Source organism: Pieris rapae, chromosome 17 (assembly GCF_905147795.1).
Source record: "Pieris rapae chromosome 17, ilPieRapa1.1, whole genome shotgun sequence".
In the NCBI taxonomy this organism is placed as follows: Eukaryota; Metazoa; Arthropoda; class Insecta; order Lepidoptera; family Pieridae; genus Pieris; species Pieris rapae.
Window position 1 is genome coordinate 9087415 of NC_059525.1, and position 21091 is coordinate 9108505.

Here is a 21091-nt window from a genome sequence, read left to right on the forward strand (position 1 = left end):
ATAAAGTAGTTTTAGATATTTAAACCTGGATCTGGAGTTTCGTAATGCTTAATCAATAATGATCTTTACAGTTAAACTAAATATTCATCGTCTTTTGTTGTATTAGCTTTCTTAGGAAATCACAGGACACCAAAATATCGAAGCAACTTACCAATAGCAAGCAAAGTCTTAAGTTTTGGATTAGCCTTCTTGAGAGCATTAATCCTATCATACAATCCAGTCTTTCCATCTTTAGTCTCATCGTTTGATTCGAAAGAACTGAGTTTCCCCTTCTTCATCCATCCGAAGGCGAAGATCACGTGGGTGCAGAGGTCTGGCTGAATGTCTTCTGGTGTGAATTTGCCGAGCTTCGTACGATACTGCGACCAGTTGGTGTAGTAACAGACCACCTATGGATAAAAAGTTAATTTAATACATTTGTAGAAGGATTTTCTGAGTTCGAAAAAAGGGATCACTAGTCTTATTTCTGAAGTTTATTTCCGAACCAATTTGAATGAAGGTCCTTCAAGAAAATAGCGTTCTTAAAGGTCAGCGAACTTATGAGCCCTCTGGCAAAGTGAGTGTTTATAGGTAGTATCAGCTGAGACTCCTGCCCGTTTGCCCATTGTTATATAAAATAGACTTACGCGAAGCCTGACTTAAACCTTCATCTAATAGCTAGGTCGATATAATTGGATATACTTAGCGGTGGTAAAACTTTACTAGCGCGATTAAGGGTTTAACGTCATTTGTAGGTGGCGTTAAAAACTATAAGCACGAGTAAGATTTTTGTAGGCTCGTAATATTTATCAAAATAATACATCGCCATAGTTATTATCTCCTTAGTTATTTTTTAGACGGAGATTGGTTAAAAAAACATGATCAAATGTTTTTGATATGAAAATATATCAGTTTATATAAATTCAAGATGACTATTATATTATAATTGATGCGAGTGGACAAATTATACATATAACATTTTGTACTGAATTACATTTATTGTATATATGAAGAAATTGCATCATATAAGTACAATATCAACTTCCATATAATTACAACTTTGACATTCCTCCAATCTCTGAGGATATCCTGACGGCAGTTATCTTACCCATATGTATGACCTATCTACATATACACGGTAATATCACCTCTATGTGCATGAATTTAGGTTCGATTTACCATAAACAAAGCTTGAAGGTAAGCAAGTATGCTTTTACATTCAAAAAGCTGTCCATATCCGCGTTGTAATCGTGTAAAAAGAGCTTTTGGAAATTGGTGTTTATTGTAATGCAGTAGAACTTAGATTCTCTTAAACATGGTTGCAAGGTCCGCACAGGCTTCCTGTCAGGGAAATACAGCCTTTCTTCCTAATGTTTGATTGATAAGAATTGTAAACAACTGTACAAATTAAAATTTCGGAGGGATTCTTTACCCCCCCCCCCCCCCTATTTTACTACCTATTTTAACCCAGTTTTATTATAATTATGTATTTAAATTAGAAAAGTAATGAGTTTTATTGAATTTAATCACCTCGACATCCGTTGTTCCACAACTGAGCGATTATGCAGTTTTTACCAATTTGTGGAACCAGCTGCCTAGTGAAGCGTTTCCGAAACAATCAATTCTTAAAGGGCCGGCAACGCACTTGGCTATTTCGCAATTTGAGTGTCCATGGGCGACATCACTACTATAAAAAGTAAGGTAACGTCTCAGGAGACACATTAGAATATATAGATCATAAATAGTATAATAATATATAATATAATAATATATTTCTTGGAGTATATTTATTTATTTACAATAGCTTGCCAACGCTTGAAATGGTGATAAATTGGCAAGAAAAACAAAATACAAGATTGAATGTCGTAACACTCATAGGCAAACAACAAACACGAATACAAAAAAAAATACAGACAGATAATTGAATTTAAAGTGTGTGGGGAGTAACTATCGATATACCTAGCTGGTTTATCAGAATGCTTAATCTTACTCGGAGAAATTTGGCCAAAACTAATTAAGTTAGTTAAAAGGTTCCAATCCATTATCCACCTGATTCTCAAATATTTTAAACGCAATCGATATATTATCTATTAATTTTCTCATATTCTCTAGTGACAATAGTTCAAGGTAGAGTTGAATAAAAAATTATATATATAAATAGTGAATGTGAATATTTGAATGAACAAAAGGACTTAACGTTTTTCGTATGATAAAATACAAATTGTTGCGAAATGTCAGTCTTACAAAATCAGGCAGCTCGCTTGTTTATTGTGTTTAAAGTCCGTGATAAAGCAAACAAAATTATGGATAAATCGAACGTGCAATATCGTTTGATTTGCATCAGCCGTTGAGTTTGTGAAATCGGAGCGCAAATGAATTACAAGTCAGTTTTAGGGTTATCTACTTGTGTTTTTTAGAAGTCTGGTTGTTGATACAGCAGAATCTTCGATTATTAAGGTTCACCACATCATCATCATAATCAGTAAATGTTACAAGCTATCTTTAAAATATATGACAATAATAATAATAATCAGTGGCGCTACAATCTTTTTTTAGGTCTGGGACTCAGATTTCTGTATCTGTTTCATGATAGTTATAGTTTTTAAATCTAATAGGCAAGGATCTAGGCCTAGGATCGAGCCTTCGACCTCGGTGGATGAGAGCAGCTTAAGCAGGTAATTAGACATGTATATAAGAACGTAACACCGACTAAAGATCTCCGATCGTACAGTGACAACTTATAACATATAAAATGATAGAATAATAACAATTTCAAGGTCCTTTGGTCAACGCAAGTACTACATATTTAAATATTATATCTGAGAGGTACAGATTTTCCAACCGTTAATATTGACCATGGTCAAAGGTCAAGCTGTGACTTTTGAAAATTAATGATTCGTCGACAACCCTTCATTCAGCGAATAGGCTGCGTTTGTAATTGAAATGTTTGATCGCTCCGATATACGGCAAATGAGATTAAAATATTGATCGGAAGTAGACAGTGGAACGATTCTGTATTGTTTTGGGAATCGGTATTTTAATACAACATTACTATTTTTAAATCTTATTTATTTTATAATATTTTGATATAAGGCGAAATGTGTTCGAGTTTCCTTTAAGAAATTAAACCCAGATTGGTTTGTTGATTTTACATTCGGGAAGTAAGTGTAGTGTAGTGTAGTTACTTCTCTTCTCTCTCAAATATTGAACAATTTGGATTGTCTATTTTTTTTCACTATGTACTTAATTAAACTTGTTAAGTGGAGTGTGGTACAACAACAATACTACAACATTATTGCCAACTTTGGCCATTTTAGTTCATAATTAGAAGCTCACATCAAATGTTCATGAATGATTTATTATAGAATGTTAACGCACACTATTAACTAGACTATTAATATTAAAGTCTCTTTCCGATGATGTCTAATAGGTCGCCTACACATATTCTTTATAACTTAAGTGACACATAAATTCAAGAACTTTAATAGGGCAAGATAGTTTTTTGTTTCATGTCAGAGGGCTCGAGAGTGCGTCGTCGGCCTTTTAAATTTGTTACGCTCACTTGTAAGGTCGAATCGGTACTCAGGGCTTATAATTTTAATGTAAAATTGTGTCATAACGGCCCTCGTACCTTTCTTTGTAGTACAATAATAAATGACTCTTCGGCCAGTTTTTCTATTAAAGAAGTTAAAAAATGGATAAAATCTAAATTTCAGAAAGATCTAGAAAATATAGATAATTAATTAATTATTTTTCTTCACATACCTTATATCCATCTTTATCACGATGGTCATCGGTGGCAACGGAGTTGTCAAGCGCGGCAGAAGACTTTCTGCTGGCGACAATCGGTCTCCCACGGATCTTTGGTCTGTTTACACTAGCCGATATGACCTGGTCTGATGACCTGGAGACACTGCTGGTTACAGATGTGTTGACTTTGCTTGGCTTACGTAATCTTCTGCGGACATCTAAAAATATTTTTTTTTTTATTATTCGAAGAGATTTGAAGGGTGTTTCGTTTGGTTTAGTGTTGAAAACTAAAAAAATAAAAAAAATTATTAAGCCTTTTTTGGTACTGTGTATTCAGTAACACGCACAAGAAATACCACCTATACCTGAGTATCAAAGATACTATACTACGTCTTGTCGTCATTATTTCAACGTTTAAAGGTACTTTCAGAAAATTTCTACACAGAAGAGCTAAAGAGAAGGCTTTGAAGAAACTCTTAAAGTTAAAAAATCTGGTAAGGCTTAAATGCTTCTTTTTGTAGTTGTTTATAAGTACTTCACCGTTTAACTATCGGTTGGTGACATCACAACAAAGTGCGAGAACTCTAGTCTGTGATGCTGCTAAACAAGTGATAATAAACACAAGATATCTAGCATTTAGCTTTCACAAGACGGAAGTGGGCCACCTGGCACGCTCCAGATCACCTCAATGCCAGATGTTCTCTTTGTCTTACTTAGATATTTACTTGACAGCATTTTAATAAACTGGTTCCTTATTTATTGGTGCCGATTGTGACTGTTTCAGGAAAAACATTCTTTTAAGAACGATTTTCTATATTAAAGAGTTTATAAATTTAATTCCTTAAAACTAAAAAGATTTAGCGAGAACACTTACTAGATGAATCTGTGGTGGGAGCTATGACGGCAACTAGAAGAAGAAGGGTGACTGTCCACCGTAACAGTCTCGGTGGCCACTGAAACAAGAAAAAATAATTAGCATCTTGTATAGAAACAGTGACGATAGGTTATTTTTTTATATAATAGGGGGAAAAAACCAGGACGCATGAAAAGGGTAGTCATCGTAGCTCATAGACACCCATTTTTAGTGGGTTCGTTACCGGCCTTTGAGGGAGGAGTACGCTCGAATTTTTAATAGTTGGAGGTCGTATCTCTCACGAAAGACCCCCACCGGGAGTATATATATACACATATAGCAATTACTCCCATTAAAGTAAATCAATCTTCTGAATCAACATAGTCGAGTTCTATCACACTCTTTGCGTTTTATACAAACAAGTGTCGGATATATATAAAAATGCGTTGATGGAAAGTTTTATTCATTCTGGATATAATTACCGACGTTCATTTAGCTTGCCTTAAATCAATCCATCGTTCTCATTAATACACCCATTATATATAATATATTATAGAAAATTTACCTTTGACATAAAACATCAGAACCTAACAACACAGCGCTATTTAAGGAAAAATTTGTCGCACAACACCACTTTATAGAAGCAGTTGTTAAGTATTTCCAAACGACCCAACTTAGGGGCTTTTAACAACTTCACATCCTTGACAGTCCGTCGGCTATGGCGCTATCGGTGTCCATTAGAGGCATTCAGTGGTCCCATACAAACTTATACCAAGGAAAATCTATGATAATTACTAGCATGAAATAGTTTTCAGCGTATAAATGCAGAACGTTATGTAAACACGTGTTGTGTTGAGACTCATGCATAATGTATTTGTGTTAGGAATATCGAATTATTAGTGCGGCATCCTTGTACGTGCTAACGCTGTTTTTGATCTATTTTACTTGTGTAGTCGGAATTTACATTTAAACGTCTTAAGCAAGGCAAGTATACCAAGAGCCTTATAGTTGAATTAATCATACAGTCTTATCAATCCAATTTATTATTAGCAAAATATTAATAGTTAAATTAAAAACAAAAGACTGCAACTTAATGATTTGTTTTGTCTGACTTCTCCTCTTAAGTATTGTGAGCTTAATAAATTTTTTGGTTGGTTTACAAAACTTCCCCCAATTCGAACAACTCTAAAGGTTTTAAACTCAAACTTACGACATACGTACTAACATATACGACACTTAATGTGCTGTATTTGATGAAGTCTAAGTTTAGACTCTGAGTCGTGTAGGTAAGTAGTTAGCAAGTACGTCATCAAAGCTCACATGTTCAAGTATAGTATGATATATATATACGGATATAGGGATCTTATTAAACATTAATATTAAGAGATAATTATTATATATCTTGAAACATAAATTTCACGATGAATGCGTTATTAAGATTTTAAATTACTGTAATTCCCAAATATATTATACTCATGTTTTGAAAGCAGTGAAAAATCCTTAAACATTACGATCTAGCCTTTTTTAAGAGTAATAAGTAATTTAATTCTAACCTAATGAATATAACAGAATGTGTCCACTACTCAGTCTCTATTAAAACACTGTTCTTGGATATTATTTTTTCCACATACCAAAGAAAAATAATATCTGTATTTCCTCTATTGTTCCAATAACATTCGGCGAAATGAAGGAAGCCGCAGTAACGAGCGAACTTCGTAATGGACGAATAGTCAGCAAAAACGTAATGGAAAAGTAACTGGCGTCTGTTTCCAATATAAATTGCCTTTGCCGAAACTAACACTACTGTGAGAATTAAGTTTTGACTTTGAACGCTTGTAGATTTCGATATAAGATGTGTACTGAATGTGCCAGTGCTAGGAACACTGGAATGAATTTAATTCATATTAATAGTTAATACACTTATAGTCAAAACAGAGTTGCGGGTAATTAGGTTACAATTATTCTGTTATAAATGGTGAATTTTAGAACTAATATAATATATTATAAAAAGTAGTCTTAGTATTACTTTAAGTATTCGTAAATGTATGAGTATGCAAATGGTAGTGTGCGTATAATAGACGCTGTATTTGAGTGTTCATAGTTTTTGGAACCTTAGATCTGCAGATAAGACACTAAATTACTCTAATTACACTGTATTAATAATTTGCCATATCACATCATATAAATACATGGTTTAGAAATTGATGAACACGGGAAGATTATAGGAATATTCTTTAAGAACAATTTTCGTTTCACCTGGATTCGAATGTAAAGCTTAGGTTGTAATTCATGTACATGTATAAACAGATTACTTTATGTTCTAGTAAATTATATTATTACTTAAAAAACAAGCGAAAAAGTGATATTAAAATTAATATAATGAAACCGTACATTTCTACGGTTTCATTATAATGTAGGCTTTAACAAATTGTTTGTTCAAAGTTATTTTTACGGGTCCATTACTTCAAGTCGTTATGAAACATACTATGCATATACCACGAAATAAGGACAAAGCCTTAGGCTATTTTAATTTAAAATCACTACTCGTTGTACAATAGAGCGGGAACGACTGCAAAAAAAGTAATTAAAAATTCTGAATGCATGAACTATGAATAACATCTTCTAAAGATTAAATTCCTGGAGTCTTTTCAGCAGTGCGGCTTGTACAATGAGTTTTGAGGCAATTAAAGGGAAAGATAGAGATTCTTCGAAATTTAAAATTAATTAAATTTTATAAATTTATATGATTTGTAATGTATTGCAATAAATATCCTAGGATTATGGAAGTAATACTATAAATATGAGGTTTGTCTGATGTTAAGTGATACCACCGCCCATGGACAATAACATTGCCAGAAGGCTCGCAAGTGCGTTTGCGGCCTTTTAAGAATTGGTGCGCTCTTTTCTTTTCTTAGTATACACACAAAATTAAGTTATTCAGTGTGATGATTATATCTTAGTTTTGAGATTATTAATCACACCAATATTAAATTTTAAAACAACTTAAAACTACTGTTGTCTTTGGTATAAAGTAAACATACGAATAAACACGTCATAGGTCAATGTTAGAATTAGAGAAAACTCGTCAAAGTCAAATTAATTGACCTTTAACCGATATAATATCAGATATTTATTCTCATACATCTCGGGGTTAACGTTTATTGATTTGATTTTTAATAGATTCGTTTGATATGCTTAGGATAAAATAGGAGTCGATACATAGCGCTATATATGACCCATAAACTTAGGATCTTTCAATAGCTGTCAAACGAATTCTTTCATATGAAGTTTGGCAAATTTGATAGGAGTCAAGACCAGATTGTAACTTGACATATGAATGAGAATATGGACCTTATTCTGAGTTCTATAGTAGTATCTTACCCTCATGATCACGTATTCATTTGTGGTGTGTACCAGTAAATATTATATATTTAACAGATTATGGGCAAACCAAATCTTTTTTTAATCAAAAATATAGCAAAATTACCTAATATATATGTAGACTACTATGTACTAAGTAAATTTACTAAATGTGTAATGTGTAGTGTGATACACATTTCCATCGAAAAAGCGGGTCGGGAGATAATATAAAATAAGTCGCGGCTTCTTACGAATTCTTTTTATTGGACCGTACCAACATAGTGAATATGAATCAGCTCATTATAAATAGTTCTATAATTTGGGCTTAAATATTTTATCATGAAAGAATACTCTTTACGTATTCAAACAACCTGATTAAAAGTTCTTAACTTCAAAATCAAAAGAAACATTAAACAGACAAATATGTTTGAATCAATGTACTTTAATAAAACACAGTTTGTAATTCATTTTTAATGTGAACGTTAAACTTACAGTAAAATTGTAGTTCAATGTCAGGCCAATAAAAACAATATCATCTTCAAAGTCAAATTAATTAAGGCTAAGGTTAGGTTTCCTAAAGGAATCCTAGAAGTTAGGTCACCTGTATCGGATTTTAATGTGCGTAATGTTATTATAATAATGTAACAGTATTAAATGAAGTCAGAGATCTTTAGACGGCTCGCGTAGGTTATAAAGAAATTAAATAAAAATGTGTTTATTCATTTGACTACAATTTATGTGTAAAATATGCGTTTCTTTAAAATGATACACAACATATAATGTATATATACAATATCAAATCGATCTTAATCGATTTTAAACATGTGTTCTATATTATCCCTTTGTAAAATAGGTAATAAATACATTCACTTGGATGGACTGCAACACGTAATACTTCTATATATATTAAGGAATCAGATTTATATTTAATAAATCAGTGGCGCTAGTACCTTTTTTAGGTCTTGACTTCAGGTGTTTGCATCTATTTCATGATCATTTTGTCCACCTAATAATAGGCAAGTAGGTGATCAGTCTTCTGTGCCTAGCATACGGTTCTAGCGAATGTTACATGCGCACAAAGAAGTAAAGTTCATTAGTGCCCAGTCGGGAATCGAACCTACGACATCAGGGATGAGAGTCGCATTCTGAAGCCACTAACCCAACACTGCCACAAATTGCACCATAGAAAATATGTATTATAATATAGTTCAAATAAATAAATCTCCGATATTTTTTACGAGTTAGCTGCTGACGGTACCTCTAATAATTTTCCATTCTTCGCTCTCAGCTTGTCAGATTGTCAGACAATTTGATGAAGGGTTGATGATACTCAGTGTTTCAGCACTAATGGCTACAGTAACCATAATACGTCATTAATATTTTGTGACGTCATAAATATTTTATTTTATACTATATACTGTGATAGCAACGCATCTAATAACTAGTTTTTTTATAGGACGGGGGAAATCGCATACCGCCGCCCATAGACAGTCTCAACGCCAGAAGCGCCGAAAAATTGCCTACTTCCGGTGAGGCCTGTCCCATAGGCCCATTTATTACAAAGAAGGATTGCAGCTAAATGTCTGTCTAGATTTACACTAGTAAAATAATGTAGTAATAAAAACAGTTTTAAAGAAAAAAAAGATTTTCGTAATCATTGAATTCTCAGGAACATCATCAGATCCCTATCGTAACGCCTTTAAGATATCTCTTTTCCATCAAAAAAGCATAATCAAAATCGGTAGGTACATAAATGACGAAGTGATTCGCGAACATACAGACATGACCACTCCGAAAAAAGTGCACGATTAAGAAGAGAGGATATATATTCTTATGGATTTTACCGTTTAAACGAGTTGCTACGATTATTTAATTAAATTATTCATAAGAAAATAAACATAATCATCACTAACATTGAAAATATTTAAAACAGAATTTATTACACTGTACTGTAGTTTTTGAAGTGAAACTTCTTCAGGCGTATAATTTGTACGGAATGTTACGAAGATATGAAGTGTTTTTATCGAAGATAAGGGAACGAGCTATAGTAAGAAAGGTTGAGGAAGATAAGGAAGTATAAGATCGAGAAAAAATACACGCTATTTCCATATGTAACTACAGAGTATTAGTTGTTATTGAGTATATATATATACGTTTTATTAAAACTTTAGATCGAAATTATGTCCCACAATGATCATCTATTGGGGCTTGTGTCTTAATAATAATTAATTTACTAAAAATGTTTAAATTTTGACATGTGTACTTTGTACGAAAGCACGTTTTTTTATGTGTCATTAAGTGATATAATATCCGCCAATGGATACTCCTATTGCCAGAAGACTAACAAGTACCGGCGTTCAAATAATAGGTTTTTTTCTTGAACTATTTTATCAGAATCGTATTTTGTTTCATACACCGCTTATTATTATTTCTGTAGTTACATAGTTGAAGGTACCTATTCCGTTATTTCCAACAGTCTAGTTATATTAAATTTAATATTATTAACGCGTGTGCAAGGCCAAATGAAAGGAAAAGGAATGAGCTATAGACCAGAGTAGTTTTATATAGAGACTGATGAAGATTAATGATGGTAAATTGTTGACCACCAAAGGTCGTGTGTTCGGATACCGGACCAATGTTTTTTTCTTGTATAATTATTAAAAACATTGGAAGGAATCTTTGGATATTTCATGACTCTCAGCTCTGGTCTTGCCTAGAGACTCAAATGTGTCTGTGACAGGAAGGAAAGTCCTACAGCTATTAAAGTTATCAATGATTTGGTCACAACAATATGTCTGCTCAAAGGTTTTGAGATTTCATACGTATTACGTTAACTGTTGAATTGTAAGAATTCACTATAGAGCAGTGTTGGCCTAGTGCATCGTTTGTCAACTATATGTTGCGACAAAACGGTAAATTAAACAGTCTTGCGACCACGACACTGTAAAATTATAATGTGTACATAGCACGCTAACAAATCTTTTTAATCTATATGTAGCTTGTATTTATTTTTCAACAGATTTCCTTAGAAAACAAACTCAACCCCTAGCTTGAAGAATATTACCTTTTCTACCACTTAATAATAAGTAAATTATGTTCATTCATTATACCTATATAAGTAGTTCTACGAACGCCCCAAGGTCACTTACTAATAAAGACTCTAGAAATGATTGATCTGTCGCTGGACGTGTGTTGCCACCCAAGAAATAACATGTTCCTTTAGATTAAAGCGAACTACACAATCAAAACGAGCTATGGACCACACAGTTATTAATTTGCAGCGTATTAAATACCTGCTTTATTTTATTGAATATATAAAAATATATGTTTTTTAAATAAATAGGAAATTGGAGCGAAAGGCAAAAATGAATGAATGTAAAACCGTTTTTTCTTACTAAAAATTTTAAGTTTCACTTCTAAAACATCGGTTTATATTAATAGCTGATCCCCAAACATCGTATCGCTTCCATATTTTATACCTAACGTACCTTTTTAGAAACTACATACCAACACAAGGAACATATTGCTATGCTAATAGAAACTGATCACATTTCCAGAATATTAAACTACGTACTTATTTTTTTTAAATTGGTCCTGCCCTATTCGAATTTTACACTTAGATATGCGATTCATTTTAATTCACATGGATAGATTGATGGATGTATAACACTCCTTGTCCTAATACAAAGCTACGATGCCTAAAAACTGAAAATTACATTGAGAATTAAACCAATCAAGCTAATAATAAGAAATGTATGCTCAGAACTTTAAGAGGGATGATCCTTTAATAATTCTGAAAAAATCCCCTTTTTAAATAAATACACAAAAGCGATAAACATCATCAATCTCCATCATACATGATGCGTATGACTCAGCAATTGAGTTCATGGATTTCATATGAAAGCAACAAGTAAAAGCTTGTAGCACTTAGGGAAGTGTAAAGAAAAAAGATTGTATATTTGTAATAAATAAACTCCAAATCTACTTGGCAGGTCCAAATTCTCTCACTTAAATGCTACAGTGTTCATGAGTAATTCTTCTTCTTCTTCAAGTGCCACTCCATTACTGGAGGTTGGCCGTCAGTTCTCTGAACCGCGTCTTATCCTGCGCCAGATGCAGCAACCCCTCCGCACTCGCAATTCCTGTCCACTCCCTGACGTTGCGAAGCCATGACTTCTTCCTTCGGCCAACACGCCGTTTTCCCTGGATTTTACCCATTATTATTAGCTGAAGGAGGTGGTAATGAGTAATTAACATATTTTAATAAGAAATGACCAACGAGACCGGAACATGGCTAGACTAAAATAAAATATTCTCCTACCCCTTTACCTTATTTATCAGGATATAAACCGATATATCACTTTTACATTTACTTTATCTAAATATTCCTATAAGTATATTGTCTAATAAAGTTTTCTTATTATTATAAAAAAAACTTTAATAGAAACAGAAAACATACCTACGACAGCAAGCAAGCAAACACAATATATATAAAATCACAGAAATAATTATAACAATGAAGAAACATTTAAGACTTAAGTTTAATTATTTCTTAAATGAAGCAGAGGATTGCGAAATCAGGTCGACAGCTGTGTTAGCAAGGTACACATTATAAAGAGCTGCATGAATCTCATTTTAATTCTGTGAGTAGATAGGTGAAATCTAGCAAGAACAATGATAAAACCACGAGTTCAGAGCAAGATATTACTTGCACAAATATTTTTCTCAAATCATCAATCAAAAGACAACTTTGGCTCACTGAAAGTACATAAACGTTGAACACCGTTCGTGCAAAAGTTTAAAAGTATTAAGTCTACATGCGATATGAGTCCTAAAATTATCTTTTAAGGAAGCCCTTTGAAGCCCCTGATTTCAGTGATTGCGCGGAGTTCGGATCTGCAATGCGTCACACTACGGACTATTTAGATCGCTGTTTCCTGGCTATTGACGCTTTATTGCGAAACTTAAAAGATACTGCAATTTAACTTAACTTAAATAAAAATTTGCACAGCTAAAAATCAAATGTTACTTAGGTATTGTAATTTGTTAGTATCTAATACCATGATACTAACAAATATAGATATAATGATGTTATTTACGATTATGATATTTAAAATGTTATTTATTTATCTTTACGTATATGATTTTAATATTAGATAGAAATACATATTTCTCAGTAACCTTAAAGCCTTTTGTGTAATTCGTAAAAAATATCTTTTCAAAACTTGAAAGATTAAAACTCTTTCATTAGAAGCGAGAGGCTCGAACAAATTCCTTTAGTTTTTCCCGTTCCTTTTCCAAGTACCAATAAATCAAAGAGAATGCTGCCTAGTTAAAAATTTCATTAGATACTGTGGAGGCAAAGCCGTTCAGGCAAATAAATATCTAATGAGGTGCTTTTTGGAACTGTAGCCGAAATTGGCTTAGTGATGTTCATAAAATGTCGATATAACCTTTTGTCTACGGGTACGGTAATATACTATATACGGTAATGCACCGTAATATGGTAATATAAAAATTTCTGTAATGTAATTAATCGAATTTGGTCTCTGTTAAACAATATTATATTATAGTATTAGGCTGTAAAGATAATGTGTGTATTTCTGACAGTTTAGGTTACAACTGTCAATATGATAATCTAAGTAAACCGCTTCAAATGAGCGATTTAATTTACGTTAATTAGATTATAATTAATGTTCGTTCTTGGAAAGTTTTTGCGATTAGTTTAATTTAATTGAAATAATACACATGTTAAACAAACATAAAACTCAAGGTTAATGTCCCACGTAAAGGTTAAAAATCTAATCAAGATAGACATAATTTACATTTACTAATTATATACCTGAGATTAATAATTATAAAAAATTAACCTATTGATTAAAATTTAAAAAAAAAACACACACAACAACTAATCGCAATAGAAATCCCTAAAGAAGTTTCTCCCAAACCGAGTGGCTTCTGGAAACTTTAATTAGTACACTTTCTTTGAACTCTTTCAAGAACAGGTTGGATAAATTCTTGAAATCAACAATTACGCGCTAATCAGTATACTTAAAAAAATAAAATTATATATTCATAAATAATTTTCCAACTAAAAACAAATTCATTCAAATAGTCTGTCGTGTTTAATATTTTTTTAGTTACAGATAATGTTAACTAAACTAAAATCCATATAAAATTATCGATTTTATTCTGTGAACACTTCACATCACTATCAGCAGCCGTTCAAAAGACATTAGCTCTGTGGCTAGTAATTTTACATTAGCACATTTCTATTATTGTCTGTGGCATTTGTCCTAAGTGGGTAGTGCAGGTTGCAGATAAATTTGGTATATAAAATGACAATTATTATAATTACAGTGTAATATAAAACAATTTAATAAGTATGGATCTTTTAAATAAAATTTTTGGGCAGAGTTTAGTTTATCTTCTTATTTATTATTATTTAGGTGTTATTTATTTAAATAGTTATTTAATCAAAAAACTGCACAGGTTACATGGAGTAGTTAAATAGCATAGAACTACACAAAATGCCGATGAACTTTTTTTTTTAAAGTACTGGGGGCAAACTTTGGTTTTGGGGTTACTGGTTCTTCAAATAACTCATAATGTATCGAATGAAATATATCGATACCGGTGAATGAGGCATATAATTTAATCGTTTAATGTGAAATCCAATAGCAAAAAAAATTTTGGTGTATAATTAACAATAACAATTAAGCACACAAATAAACAGTATTTAAAATATTCTTAAAATAGAAAAACTAACGAATGAGTATCACAATAGAGCGAGTCAAGGTTGGATTAAAGATCCAACATTTTTATTACATTTAAGCATAACATAGTATTCGTATCGTAAACATAAAATAAATCAAATAACTTATAATATCTTCCAATCCGTTAGACTCTAGAAATACTGGAGCAAAAGTGACGGCGGACACAATAAATTTAAAACAATATAGTAACAGTATTTTGACCTCGATCCAATTTCCACTCACGACTTCTCGTGATACCACAGATCAGAACTTGAAGATGAGAAGGCAGTTATTTATAAAGACGTGAAACTTGAATTGACATCATTTTACCTTTAACTGATTCCTCAAATTAGGCCAAACCCATGTTACATTCTAGACTCATATAAAGAAAATGAGTTTAACTCATACATTGAATAAATAATGTGGGACGGGTCATGTTTCGTACTAAATCCTGAGTCACTGATTTGACTTCCATTATTTAGCTCGACAGTCTCGTCTGTATCATGCCTGCGTACCCTTTCATTATTTTATCATTCTCTTAAATCAATTGTGAAAAATCAGTATCACTTCGCACACACACACATACACATAAGTAAATTGCCTCTGTGGCTTAGTTGGTAAAGCATTAATTGAACAAGTCTTTGATTTTATCCTCGGTGAAAAGTTTAGTGTTAAAAAGTAATTTTTCTTTATAAAATAAAACTTATTAAAGCTTGCCGATGGCCTATTTAAGTATTTAGATTATATACCCAAAAAACATTTAATTTATAAATCACAAAGGGGATTCTTTATGAGGACCTGATGACGTAATTCGTAATGGTTTAAAAATTACCATTGAAAGAAACGGAGAAATAATTTGGCCCGAGTGTACACCTAGACAAACACATTACATACGCTTCAACTATTTCGGACTTCCGTTACATATGAAATCAAAAGTATTATAGGTCGATTATGTTATTTACTGGTTAAACGTTAACTGTTAAATACATTACTTGATACATACTAAATACCTATTTTAAGGGCTGCTTCAAGGCTGTCTTACTCGAAAGGATAAGTAAACATAAGTCTTGTTAATCCACAAACCTTTAGTTAATCTTATGTTTAGGGTAGGAAACGAGGATTTTGAGTACTTTGAAAGGATTCTCACTTCACCTAATGTTGCTGCTTAATTAGTCGGTGCCTTCTTAGTTTCCCTGATTGACTAATCTTCTTTTGTAGTGATAAGGTAAATATAACTTTAAATTTAAAATATTGGGCTATTATTTACTAAGTAGATACAAAAATATATTTGTGACAATGTTCGTTTTTTTATTTATTTATGAAAGCTTCCCATTGATCTATACTTTGGTACAATAAAATTAAAATTCAATATTTAATATAACATATATATATTTTTCCGTTTCCGGCATCAGAACTGTCAACACCGTAGTGATAAACTCCGAGTAAAATTAAGTGAAATAAAACAGTAAACGTAATTTGTGGCTGCTAGTATCCGTCGATACAGTACTGGGACCTCTGGAAGTGACTAAAAAACAAACAGGGAAGTGTGATTACTGGAATCCACCGTAAATCTACAACCACAATATCAACTATTGTATTGGAGGTTAGAAAACACGTAAACAACAAATTGTTACTCAGTGACACTTGCCGTAGACGTCAAGTTATTTGACATATCAAACAGTGTTGCCATTTGGGAGAAATATTATATAGCCATATTCTACTATTACGTTTCGCTACACGTAAACAACAAATATAAGATGGAAGGTCAATTTCAAACATTATTTGAAAAAATTAAATTAGAGATGCATAGTCAAAATGCTGAATTGAAGGAGTCTATAACAAATAGTATTATGGAAAAAATAGATGATAAACTAATCCCTATAATAGAAGAAAATAAGAACCTGAAAACTAAAGTAGAAAGACTAGAAAAAGAAATAGATTATCTTAAGAGGTCTGAAAAAAACAATAATATTATTATATTCGGCTTAGACGAAAACGAAAAATCCTCTTATGAATTAATCTTAAAGCTCAAAGATACCTTCAATCAAGATTTAAATATTAAAACGGAAGAATATGACTTCAACAAAACTTTTCGCTTAGGAAAAATAAAGAAAGAGAGCAACAAACCGAGACCGATACTGTGCTCGTTTACAAGCAACTGGAAAAAGACTGAAATTATGAAAAATAAAAACAATCTAAAAACTATACACATTGCGGAAGATTACTCAAAGGATGTGTTACAAAAAAGAAAGGAGCTGCAAGCCAAGTTAACTGAAGAGAGGCAAAAGGGCAATATAGCATATCTGAAATATGACAAACTTATTGTAAAAGAGAACAACTACAGCCAAGAGAAAAGGAAAAGGGAAATATCCGCTTCACCCTCTTCAGGTAACAATCAACCAAAAAAGCAACAAACCGAAAACGCAATGAAGACTAACAGGACAAATGCTTTTGATTTAATGCGATACAGATCCAGCTCCTTATCGAATATGCCTGTTACTAATAAAAACCAATAGCAACTCAAGAACGACAAACGGAAACCAAAACCAAACAATAAAACAGCCAACAAAGAAACAAGAAAACAACGAACTCCCCCAAGCCGACTGGTCCTCGAGGGGGAAAGCGACCACAACCCTCCAACATATAATGACAACAACCACCAAAAATCAGTAATTTACATAGCATCCCTCAATGTACTCACCTTGAGAAAAGAAGAAAATCTTACGGAACTGACATATGCGTTAAAATCTATTAAATGGGACATAATTGGTTTGAGCGAAGTGAGAAGAATGGGCGAAAGTATTACTTGCCATCCAGAATATTTAATATATCAAATAGGGGAGACGCAAGGCCAATATGGGGTAGGATTTATTATTAAACAACACCTAAAGCAATATGTGGAAGAATTCATAGGAATCTCAGAACGCATAGCTATTATGAACCTGAAACTGCCGGGACATAAAAAACCATGGTCTATCGTACAAATATATTCACCCACAGAGCAATCAAATTTGGAGACGATAAACAACTTTTACCATAACTTAAACGAAGCCATTCAAGAACATACACATAAAAACCTTATAGTCATGGGTGACTTCAATGGTCAAATTGGAGCAAGACGCCCAGGAGAAAACGCAATACTAGGTCAATTTACATATAACAACAAGACTAGAAGCAGAAATGGGGAAAAAATCACAAACTTCGCGCTAGAAAACAAACTAACAATCTTAAATACTATGTTCAAGAAGAACCGAAAGACCATGTGGACCTGGATCTCGCCGGATGGTAAAACGAAAAATGAAATTGACTTTATTATGACCAACAGAAACAGATACTTCTCAAACTTTACCGTCATTAAAAGATTTAACTTCGACACCAACCATAGGCTACTTAGAACCGAGCTTAAAACAAACCGACCGAAAAAAGCTAGACCTAGACAAAACTCAAGAAGCACAAAACTCAACGAACAGCAATTAGAGCAAATAACAACAGCCCTAAGAACTGAACTTAGAGACTTCAAAGAGAATACTAAGGAACTAGAAACCCAAGATAAATACAATTATATAGAGAATATTATCAAAACTCAAACTAAACTCATAGCAGATACTAAAATTGATGAAAAAGGAATGCTATCACAAGACACCATAAAACTCCTAGAAGAAAGAAATCACCTTACTAATGAAAGAAGCACTCAAAATAGAAGACATAAATTAGCCAAAATCAGCAAAGACATCAAAGAAAGTATGAGGAAGGATAAAAAACAACGAAGGATGCGAACAATAGAAAATTACATACTGAAAACCGGTGGAACAAAAAAAGCATTTAAAGAGTTGACCATCACGAAGAACTGGATCGTAAAAATTAAAGACGACCGAGGAAAATTTGATCATCATAGAATTGACATACTAAAAACAGCTACTTCATACTACAAAAAACTGTATCGAAACAACACCACGCAAGCTGAATTCAATCTAGTAGAAACCTCGAACACCCCCAGTATTCTCCAAGCTGAAGTCAGCAAAGCTATCGATACCCAAAAGAATGAGAAAGCACCCGGGCCTGACGGCATAAGCAACGAAATCTTAAGATATAGCAAAGAGATCCTGCTACCTGTCCTCACAGATATGTTCAACGATATCATGAACACCGAAATCATACCTCAGCAATGGACCGAATCTCACATCATCCTAATGTATAAGAAAGGCGACAAATATGACATAGGAAATTATCGCCCTATAAGTCTTATGTCCAATGTATATAAGATTTTTGCTAAGATCATCTTAAAACGGATCGAAAGAACTCTAGACGAAAACCAACCTATTGAGCAAGCAGGATTCCGCAAAGACTTCTCAGTGATCGACCATATCCACGTAGTGCGTCAAATTCTGGAGAAATACAACGAATATCATCTCACATACTACATTGCATTTATTGATTATAGCAAAGCATTCGATTCTCTACAACATGGCAGAATATGGGAGGCGTTACAAGAACAAGGGATCGAGCACAAGTACATTCGACTAATAAAAAATATATATAGCTACAGCAGAGCAAGAATCCAACTAGAAAAGAAAAGTACTCCTTTCAGAGTAGAAAAAGGCGTAAGACAGGGAGACCCTCTATCTCCGAAATTATTCTCCGCAGTACTAGAATCAATCTTCCGAAGACTTAATTGGGAACATCTGGGAATTAATATAGACGGCCAACTGCTATCGCACTTGAGATTTGCTGATGACATAGTGTTATTGGCAAAAACAGCAGAAAACCTAACCAGAATGATAAAAGAACTTGCGCAAGAAAGTGAGAGTGTAGGCTTGGCAATGAATCCGGAAAAAACTAGGGTGATGACAAACGGGCACAAACATACTATAGATTTAGGTAACTCCGAAATTAACTATACGGACGAATACGTATATCTAGGGCAGCTCATAACTCAAAAAGATTCTATGCAGAAGGAAGTGGACAGAAGAGTTACAAATGGCTGGAAGGCATACTGGAGTCTAAAAGAGGCTATGAAGGATAAAGAGCTCCATATAAACCTAAAAAGTAAACTTTTTAACACCTGCGTACTACCTGTCCTTACGTATGGGTGTCAGTCATTGTCCTTAAATCAGGCCACCTCAAACAAATTAGCAACTTGCCAGTATGCAATGGAAAGGAGCATGCTAAAAATTAAAAAGTCCGACAGAGTTAAAAAAATCGTCATTAGGAACAAAACAAAAACTACCGATGTAATAAGCAAAATCAAGAGACTCAAATGGCGATGGGCTGGTCACCTGGTAAGAGGACACGACAAATGGAGCAAAAGGGTGACATGGTGGTACCCAAGGGAAGGCGAACGGAAAAGAGGCCGACCACAGAAAAGGTGGGACGATGATATTAGACAAGTGGCAGGAGTCACATGGAACAGAGTGGCTCAAGAAAGAAAGGAATGGAAAAGGTTGGAGGAGGCCTTTGCCGACTGGCAAACAGATCTAGGAAAGATAACAAAACATCAAATACTACACTAAATTTAAGCATAATATAAATCTTTAGAATCTAATGTTAACTTAACAAATCCATGTACCTAATTGATCTGAATAAAAGGCTATTATTATTATTATTATATTATTATTTAATATAACAAGCACATGTAGGCAAACATAACAAACACGAAGAGATAATAACGAAAGTTGATTTCAACTTTTGTAAAATAATACTCATTCAAGTGAAATCTTTTAAATAGGTCGATGTTTATAGGGCACTATTTCACATTAATAATTAATAACCCATAAGACAATGCATACAATGTCTGCCTAGCAATATTTAAATTTAGACTTAAAGACAACCTCTTGATCCCACTTATCTACGTAACTGAAAGTCCACCGCAGTTCTACTTCGCTGATTCATCCCTGAAGCTCTTCAATGACCCACGAAGTGTTTAATTGTATCTTTAGTATAGTGACTATTTCGATGACATTATTTTTTACCCACTTACCTGACAGACGAGAATACTTTTGTAGATTGGCATTCATAGGTTAGAAGGGAAGCAATTAAAGATTCCCTTCTATCGCACCATATTAAATGCCCACACTGATATTGAATTGGCAAACTCAATATAAAGGTGGAAAGTTTATAAACATGTAAAATGCTTAAATCCGGAGAAATATTTCCTTAGAAATTGACAAGTGTATAAACGCAATCAGAGCGTGTTGGATGCCGTCACGCCGAGATTAACACGACAATTTTATTTATCTATATTGTTAATAGAAACATTTGCGACAATTGTAATTAAAAACAAATCCTATGCTAATGTTACGTGTTCAAAGATTTTTTATCAGGTTCGTTATTTATGCCCTAGTTTTTATATTATTGTTAAAGCATTTTTAGGTTACATTAATTATATCTAAAAATT

At 33.0% G+C, this 21091-nt stretch overlaps 1 protein-coding gene across 1 annotated transcript in view; it reads right to left on the bottom strand.

Annotated features, from left to right (window-relative positions):
• The window catches only part of LOC111001861 (probable chitinase 10), an 82241-nt gene that overhangs the window by 25843 nt on the left and 35307 nt on the right, over positions 1-21091 (bottom strand). The window contains exons 2-4 of the mRNA XM_045631870.1: positions 4604-4682; positions 3745-3947; positions 152-389 (exon numbers count right to left, since the gene is read on the bottom strand). Of these exons, the coding sequence (XP_045487826.1) occupies positions 152-389; positions 3745-3947; positions 4604-4682 (520 nt within the window). The remainder of the gene's footprint in view (positions 1-151; positions 390-3744; positions 3948-4603; positions 4683-21091) is intronic.